This window comes from Molossus molossus, unplaced genomic scaffold, assembly GCF_014108415.1.
Source record: "Molossus molossus isolate mMolMol1 unplaced genomic scaffold, mMolMol1.p scaffold_m16_p_1, whole genome shotgun sequence".
Classification (NCBI taxonomy): Eukaryota; Metazoa; Chordata; class Mammalia; order Chiroptera; family Molossidae; genus Molossus; species Molossus molossus.
Window position 1 is genome coordinate 188,857,923 of NW_023425344.1, and position 9,187 is coordinate 188,867,109.

Genomic DNA, 9,187 nt, shown 5'->3' on the forward strand with positions numbered 1-9,187 from the left:
ATGCGGGACGCAGGGACGCAACCAATAGATGTGTTTGTCTATCTGTCTCTCTCTCTCTCTCTCCTTCCCTACCTTCTTTCCAGTCTCTCTAAGAATCAATGGAAAAATTATTCTCAGGTGAGGATTAACACACACACACACACACACACACACACACACACACACACAAAAGGAATGTTACATCATTATTTGTAAAGAAATGGAAACCACCCAAATGCCCAACAAAAGTAAAATGGACAACATATACAATATTCATGTAATGGAATAGCATACAGCCACTAAAAGAGAGGAACTAGACCTTACATGTATCAACATGAATAAATCTCCAAAACCTAAAGTTGATTTAAAAAAAACAAGGTCGCCCTGGCCGGTTTGGCTCAGCGGTTAGAGCGTTGGCCTGCAGTCCAGAGAGACCCAGGTTTGGTTCCCGCTAAGGGCACGTACCTCGGTTGCAGTTTGTCCCCGGCCCAGGTTGGGTCTTGTGGGTGGCAGCCACTCGATGTGTCCCTTTCACATCGATGTTTCTCTTTCTCTCTCTCTCTCTCTCTCTCTCTCTCTCTCCTCTCTCCTCTCTCCTCTCTCTCACTCTCACTCTGTCTGAACAACAACAACAAAAAGGAAAAATGTCCTCGGGTGAGGATAAAATAAATAAAATAAATAAAAAACAAGGTCCATAAAAAGATGTACATAATTCCATCTATATAAAACTTAGAGCCCTGGCCAGTTTGGCTCAGTGGTTAGAGTGCCAATCTGAGGACCAAAGGCTTGTGGGTTCTATTTCCGGTCAGGGGTGAATGCCTGGGTTGTAGGTTTGATCCCTGACCCCAACAGGGGCCATGTGGAGTCAGCCAACTGATGTGTCTCTCTCATACTGATGTTTCTCTCTCTCTCTCCCCACTCCCTCTCTTCCACTCTATCTGAAATTTAATGGGAAAATCGCCTCAGGTGAGGATTAACAACAACAAAAAAACTTAGAAATACCCCAAACCACCATATATTATATACATAGTGGGGCAAAACTAGGTTCACAGTTATGAGCATTCTTGTATTACTTATTAATTATTGTTTTATTTTCCACATGAACTGTAAACCTACTTTTGCTCCACCCTGTATACTCTACATGTTAACACTGTAAAAGCATGCAAAGAACAGTAAAGACTGAAGTAGTTACATCTACAGAAGTGGAAAGTAGAAAGGGATTTTGATGGGGTACATGGGAGGCTTCAATTTTATCTGTAATTTTTTATTTCTCAAGCTGGATAGTAGGTACATGCATGTCTGCTGTATCATGATCTATCAACTTCTATATATCTGAAGTCCAAAACAATAAAAAACAATTATCAAAAAGCTCCAATTACATACATTTATTTAGAAATATCATGGCTCTGGCCAGTGTGGCACTCTGGTTAGAGCACTAGTCTGCACACTGAAGGATCATGGTTTGATTTCCAGGTAAGGGCACATACCTGGGTTGCAAGTTTGTTCTGGCCCCAGTCAGAGCGTGTGTAGTAGGCAATCAATCAATGTGTGTGTCTCTCATATCGATGTTTCTCTCTCCCTCCCTTCCTCCCTCTCTTTCACTCTATCTAAAAAAAATCAATGGAAAAATATCCTCAGGTGAGGATTAACAAGAAGCGAAATAAAATACAAACAACCAGACAACATGTGCCTCTAATATGATACAATACAAAGTACATAGCACTACCTGTGAAGTATTATTGCCAAAACATCAAACTAGAATCTGACTGAATCTTTTAGATTAACCACTAGTTAACAAGAAATACAGAGGAGAAAAGAACACGTTACATGACACTGTATGGATGCAGTCAACAAAATTCAAACTGTGGAAATTTCTACAGGGCAAACAATCTAGATTTTTTTCATTAAATAAATGATAAATGACAGGACTAAAAAAGACTTATTTATCAACAACCTAACTGAAAAAACATTAGACAATTGTAGAAATATGTTAATTGTTGAATGACATTAAGGAATAATTAATTTTTAGGTGTGTTACCAATACTGCAGATGTGTTAAGAGTACTTATCTTTTTGCCCTGGCCGGTTTGGCTCTGCAGTTGGAGCGTCGGCCTGCGGTCCAGAGAGACCCAGGTTCGGTTCCCGCTAAGGTCGTGTACCTCGGTTGTGGTGTGTCCCCGGCCCTGGTTGGTCGTGCGGGTGGCAGCCAGCCACTCGATGTGTCCCTTTCGCATCAATGTTTCTCTCTCTCTTCCTCTCTTTCCCTCCCACTCTGTCTGAATAATAAATAAATAAAAATGTCCTCGGGTGAGGATTAAAAAAAAAAAGCATCACCTGTAATTCAAAAGCAAATCCCAGACGTATTTCATTTATAAATACTTCATTGCATGTATCTCTAAAAAGAACTTTTTTTTTTTATCCTCACCCGAGGACATTTTCCCATTTTTTGTTCAGACAGACTGGGAGGGAGAGAGAGGAAGAGAGAGAGAGAGAGAGAGAAACATCGACGCGAAAGGGACACATCGAGTGGCTGCCAACCGCAAGACCAACCAGGGCCGGGGACACACCGCAACCGAGGTACGCGACCTTAGCGGGAACTGAACCCGGGTCTCTCTGGACCGCAGGCCAATGCTCCAACCGCAGAGCCAAACCGGCCAGAGCTACAGGTGATTCTCTTATCTGCAGTTTCACTTTCATTTCAGATATCCACTGTCAAATGTGGTCCAAAAATATCAAATAGAAAATTCCAAAAATAAACAATTCATAAGTTTTAAAATGCATGCCATTCTTAGTAGCATGCTAAAATCTCTCGATGTCCTGCTCCATTCCTCCTGGGATGTGAATCATCCCTTCGTCCAGCATATTCATATGTATATGCTATCTACCCATTACTCACTTAGTAGCTCTCAGTTATCAGACTGGCTATGAAAGACCACATTCACATAACTTTTATAACAGTATATTGTTATAATGTTCTAGTTCATTTTAGTTATTATTGTTTATCTCTTACTGAGCCTACTTTATAAATTGAACTTTATCATAGGTGGTAAATATAGGAAAAAAAACCTAACAGGGTTCGGTACTATTTACAGTATTAGGCGTCCAGCGGGGGTCTTGAAATATATCCCCTGAGGATAAGGGGGGTCAACTGTATCCAGCTGAGGGGAAATGGGAAGGATAATAGAAGAAACAAAATTCACATGTTTCCAATTGTGGAAACTGGTTATCAGTATACGGTGATTAATTTTACTATTTTATCTTTGCATGTTTAAAATCTTCCGTATTAGAATGTTAGAAAGAGAAAGAATATCATAGCACTAGATCAAAAATATCTATAATTAGTAGACTACTCTCAAACAAGTTTTGCAAGTGCTTGCTTCAACAGATCTTCACTTAAGATCAAAAAATCAAAAACTGCCGTGGCCAGTTTGGCTCAGTGGTAGAGCGTCGGCCTGTGGTCCAGAGAGACCAGGGTTCGGTTCCCACTAAGGGCATGTACCTTGGTTGCAGTTTGTCCCCGGCCCTGGTTGGGTCGTGAGGGTGGCAACCACTCGATGTGTCCCTTTCACGTCGATGTCTCTCTCTCTCTCTCTCTCCCCATTCTATCTGAACAAAAAATGGAAAAATGTCCTCGGGTGAGGATAAAAATAAAAAATAAAAAAAAAATCAAAAACTAAAATGCACATTTTAAGTATGTCCTTTAAGTATTATGTTTGCACATATTAAGTAATGACTTCAATTATTATATGTTTTCATTTTCTGTCTGGTTCTTATTGACATTTGCCAACATACACAGGCACACACATTACTCCACAAATGCAACCAAGTTCTGAATATTTTTTTAAAGATATTTCTTCTTTATTGATTTCAGAGAGAGGAAAGGAGAGGGAAAGAGAAAGAAACACTGATGAGAGAGAGCATCGATTGACTGTCTCCTACATGCCCCCCACTGGGGACTGGGCCCACAACCTGGGCATGTGCCCTGACTGGGAATCAAACCGGCAACCTCTTGGTGCATGGGTCGATGCTCAACCACTGAGCCACACCAGCTAGGCTCAAGTTCTAAATATTCTATCTCCTAAAACTCTCAATCTGTTCCTTCTTTTTTCCTACTATTCCTTTATTTCAAGCCCTCAATATTTTGGTCAGTCTTGCTATAGACTCCTATTCATGGGTCTCTCTTTTCAGTTTTAGCACACCAAACAACCCTCTATATTGTTTCCTTAAGTGGATCCCCAACAGCTCCAGAATAAAATCCAAACTCCCTTGCATGACATACACTGCCCTCAAAAATCTGGTCCTTGCTTATCTTTATAGCACTCTCAGTACTCCATATCATCCCATACTCCACTCACTCCAAAAATATGTACAGGCATATCTCATTTTATTGTACTCTGCTTTACTGCACTTTGCAAATACTGCCTCGTTTGTTTTTTTCAAATTGAAGGTAAGAGCCTTCACCAGCAAAAAACTAAGATGACGGTAAGCAATTTTTAGCAATAATGTATTTTTTAAATTAAGGTATGTACATTGTTGCCCAGCTGGTGTGGTTCAGTGGACTGAGCATCATCCCATGGACTGAGAGGTCCCAGTTCAATTTCCAGTTAGGACACATGACTGGGTTCCCGCTTGATATCCAGTGGGGGGCATGCAGGAGGCAGCCAATCGATATTTCTTTCTCACATTGACACTTCTCTCTCTCCCCCCCCTAAAAAAAAAATCAATAAACACGTATTATTTTTGTAAAGGTATGTATATTTTTTTTAGATGTAATGCTATTACACACTTAATAGACAACAGTATAGTGTAAACATGACTCTTACATGCACTGAGAAACCAAAAACTTTGTGACTTGCTTTCTTGCAATACTCACTTTATTATGGTGGTCTGGCACTGAACCCAGAATATCTCCAAGGTATGCCAGTACAGTACTTGTACAGTAGTTCCCAGAATAAACTAAGAATGCTCTTCTCTTCTAAAGCTCAGTTCCCTTAAACTAAAACTATCAATTTAATGCCCTTTCCAATGCTAGGTTAATTCCAATTTATACTGACTCCAGAAGACTCACCTCCACTATCAAAATCTTTGCAATCTGACTTACCTTTCTCCCTGATTACCCCTATACCTTCACAAAATCTATGCAACAGTATCACACTATTCTTTTTTTTATTGATATGTCCTTCAAGACTATTACGTATCACAGTGTCTGCAACATAGTAGTAAATGTTTATTTTATGAAGTAATGTATGCATACTCCATTGATGACAGTAGATCTCTTATAAATAACTAGCATGTAAGCTGTTTGAAAGTGGGAAACTTGTCTAACGCATCTTTGCCCTCCAGGGCCTATTATGGTACATGGAATATATTAAAAACTAATAAGTGATTGACAAATGAATAACACAAATATTTCCAGTAGGCATAAATATTTTGTACAAAATTTTATTCTACTCTAGCTTTAAACTTAAGTGTTTCTTGGTACTTTGTTTTGTATTGTTCTCTGGTCAATTGGCTGATTAATGTTAAAGCTTTTTAAAATGGAGAAAAGTTTTGCATGCCTTTTTTTTAGTGTCAAAGAAGAAACTGATTACCAGAAGAAAATGCCTTAAATAAGAGTTTATAATATGAATTATATAGTGTACATATAACAAACTCTGGTGAACTTTTAGGTCATAGTGCTGACCTAAAAGTTGAGGAGTCTCACATTTTATCATTATTGGAGGTCCTCAGTTTGAAGTTATCCTAAGGTTTCACTATAATTTAATTGGACTAAAGAAATTTCAACTCAAACAATGTAAAGAACAAAATCAGGTTCTTAATTTCAAATTTTAAACTGAGAATGTTTCCCTGTAAAATCAACAGGATTGCTAATAGCATGTACAACTCAATACTGAGTTATTACTATGTGCCAAGTACAGTGCATAATTTATGTACATAAACATATTGTTTGGGGTAGCACATCTACTATTTTTTAAAAGACTGGACATAAGTAAATAGAAAGGCAGCAGAAACAGGAGAAACTCAGACCACACCTTAATTTTTGAAGGCTAGATTTCAAAGTGTGTAGATATCAAGATATTAAGAGGCTGCCCTGGCCAGTTTGGCTCAGCGGTTAGAGCGTCGGCCTGCAGACCAGACAGTCCCGGGTTCGGTTCCCACTAAGGGCATGTACCTCGGTTGCAGTTTGTCCCCAGCGGTTGCAGTTTGTCCCCAGCTCTGCTTGGGGCCGTGTGGGTGGCAACCAGTCGATATGTCTCTCTCACATGGATGTTTCTCTCTCTCTCTTCCCCCCCTTTCCCTCCAGCTTTGTCTGAAGATAAACGCAAAAAAAGTCCTCAGGTGAGGATATTAAAAAAAAACAAAATTAGGATATTAAGAGGCTGGCTGCATTTAAGAGCACTGGAAGTAAAACTAAGGAATTATAGACTTTCAGTAGAAAGTCAGTAGAAACAAAGTCATTTGAAAAGTGGTTGCTTTTTAAAAACATTAGGAAGCTATGGTGTTGAAGATGATGAATCATCTTCATTTCCATTTTCTAACATAGCAAAAAATTTTTTCAAAATACCGAATGAATATGTTCAAATGTAGGCTATTTACCATCTAAAAAGGCAAATTTAGCCCAGCTGGTGTGGCTCAGAGGTTGAGCATCAACCTATGCACCAAGAGGTTGCCAGTTTCATTCCCGGTGGGACTGCGGGCTCACGTCCAGGAGAGGATGTGTAGGAGGCAACAGATCGATATTGATGTCTCTCTCTCTCATAGATGTTTCTATCTCTCTCTCCCTCTCCCTTCCTCTCTCTCTAAAGTCAATAAAAAACGTATTTAAAAACATAAAAAGGGAAATTTAGACACACCTCTTCAAAGTCAGTGTTGGTAGTATGCTTTAAAAAGACTGATTCAACTTTTCCCCCAAAAATAGATTCCCTTAAAATCCATTTAATAAATTAAAAAATTTAGCGACAGTAAAGGGACTTAAAATACCATTCTTTTAAAAATTAGGAAAAGGATAAAATGACGGTTTTTCTGTTTTGTTTTTTTACGTTACGTTACCAAAGAACGGGGAAAAGAGTGGAAGGTGCGCTCTTTATTCAAAGCATAGCACTTGAATTGGCTTCGAAAGAAAAGTAAACTTGCCCGACTCCAGCATATGGAGAGTCGTTCAAGTGCTGACCCGAAATACCTCCCTCGCTCTTGAAGTCTCTGATCTAAATGCCTTTCTTTTAAAGAACTTCTTCCAATTAATTCCTGACCTTACCAAAAAAAAAAAAAAAAAAGAAAAAGAAAGCTCCATCCAAAGCTGCAATGCACCGCATCCCTCTCCACTCTGCACCTTCGGTGTCAAACACGACCAGCCCTTCTCTAAGAAAACGGAGGAGGTAGGTGGACATAAAATCCAGCCGGCACATCGCCTCGGTTCCTCCAGGAGCACCCCCCACAGAACCCTCACTTCTTGTTCAAGAGCACCCCAAGCCAAATCTACCATCAACGTCGTCAAAGCCCTCCCCTTTGGCTCCGAAAGGGAAATGTACCTGTGGCTAGCCGCTGCGCAGCACACGAGGCACAGCTCCAAGCTCGTGTCCTCTATCCCTTTTTTGTTCCCTCGCCGTCCTCCCTCCCCGGGCAGAACTTGAGCAGAGCCCTTGGCTCGCTTATCTGCCCGCCGCCGGCGCCAGGAGGACCGCGCTCCCGGGAGATGCGGCGCTCGGAGGCGGCGCGCGGCGTCTGCAGCCGCCCGGCCGGCCGGCCAGGTGCTCCCCGGCTCGCGCCTCCCCCGCCTGCGTGGCCCTCGCGGGTCTCCGCTGAGGACTCCCGCGACGAGCTGTTGCGCCACATTTGCTACCTGCTTCCTGCCCCTCACCCCCGAGTGAACCGCTGTCCTGTCTGGCCAGGGCACGTCCGGAAGTCTCAAGGCAATTCGGGGTCCTTCGTCCCGACCAGCGCGGCTCCGCGCACACACCTGTCTGCCAAGCCCTACCCTTCCCCAGCCCACAACCCCCAGGGCCATTCCCCCGCCGACGACGGCGCCGGGCCAGTACCATTCTCCTCACGGGGCGGACTCCGGAAGGGCAGCAACTCCACCTCCTCCTCCTCCGCGGCCTGTAGCCATCTATCGGGAAGCGTCTCTGGAGTCGGCAGCTGAGGCCGCCGGACAAGGACAGCCCAGGGAAATCTTCTCAGAACTAACTCAGCTCCGGCGCTAGCAGCAGAAGCCGAGTCTTTCATAATTGTGCGACCAACTCCTCCGGGTGACCCGCCACAGGGACGCGCCCGCGCCCGCCTCCGCCGGCGACGGGGCTGGAGACAGACCACGTGAGAGGCGCGCCGTGTGCGTCGCCGCCCGCCGGTCGGGTCACGTGAAGGGCGCGCGCTCCCTCCTCCCAGGCCGCTCGTCTGCGCGCCGCGCGCACGCCCTGCAGCGGAGCGCCCCAGCGCCCTCCACGCGGGTTTCCCGGGGTGGGTGGGGCGTTCTTCCCACATCTCCATTGGATTCCGAGGCGGGATTTGCACACGCCTCCCTCTCTGCTCCCGGCAGGATACTTGAGGAAGCAGTAGCTGAGGGTTATGGTTGCAGGCCCTGGGATCCAGCCTGGCGTGGCAGCGCGCTCTCATCCCCGCTAACTGGGCCCGGCCTCTGGCTGCGCTCCCCAGGCGCGCTTCGCAGCCCTTTGTCTCTCGGTAGGATAGACTGCTCTCCTCGTCGAAAATGCAAAATCGTCTTACACCAAAACATGTGCTTCCGTTAGCGTCCCGTTTCTGCCGGCAAAAATTCTTCCCCGGCTCTACTTTGGGCACCGTCCTTTCCCTCCAGAGATACCCACAGACACCCGTACCCCACACCCCTTAACCAAAGGCTGGGGGTTGTCCCCGAGTCTCTGTCTTTTCCTTTGCTATCACACCAGCCCAGGTTTGACTATTAGTGCTAGTTCACTAAATGTCGCTTTTCACAGATCATATTCCTACTTCCCCAAAACTTCAGTTCCTCCACTTCAAGAGTTCCTTCCTCTGCCCTGGCGGTGCTCAGTAGGTGGAGCATCGCCCTGCGCTCTGAAAGGTTGCCTGCTCGAGTCCAGGTCAGCACACAGGCCCGGGCTGCTGCATCCTCAGGGAGGGATGTGCAGGAGGCAGCAGATGTTCCGTTCTCCCACTGATGGTTTTCTCTCTCCCTCTGTCTTCCTGTCTCTCTAAAAGTCCATTAAAACTCTTTTTTT

The 9,187-nt window shown here is 44.0% G+C and overlaps 1 protein-coding gene across 8 annotated transcripts in view; it reads right to left on the reverse strand.

Annotated features, from left to right (window-relative positions):
• TRPM7 (transient receptor potential cation channel subfamily M member 7) overlaps nt 1–8,224 on the reverse strand; it is a 124,486-nt gene extending 116,262 nt beyond the window's left edge. For 7 of the 8 annotated variants that reach the window (XM_036240602.1, XM_036240612.1, XM_036240653.1 and 4 more), the window contains exon 1: nt 8,015–8,224. In XM_036240602.1, the coding sequence (XP_036096495.1) occupies nt 8,015–8,017 (3 nt within the window). In that variant the 5' untranslated portion in view covers nt 8,018–8,224. The remainder of the gene's footprint in view (nt 1–8,014) is intronic. The other variant, XM_036240640.1, reaches the window with a different exon arrangement.
• Between the last annotated feature and the right edge of the window lie 963 nt (nt 8,225–9,187).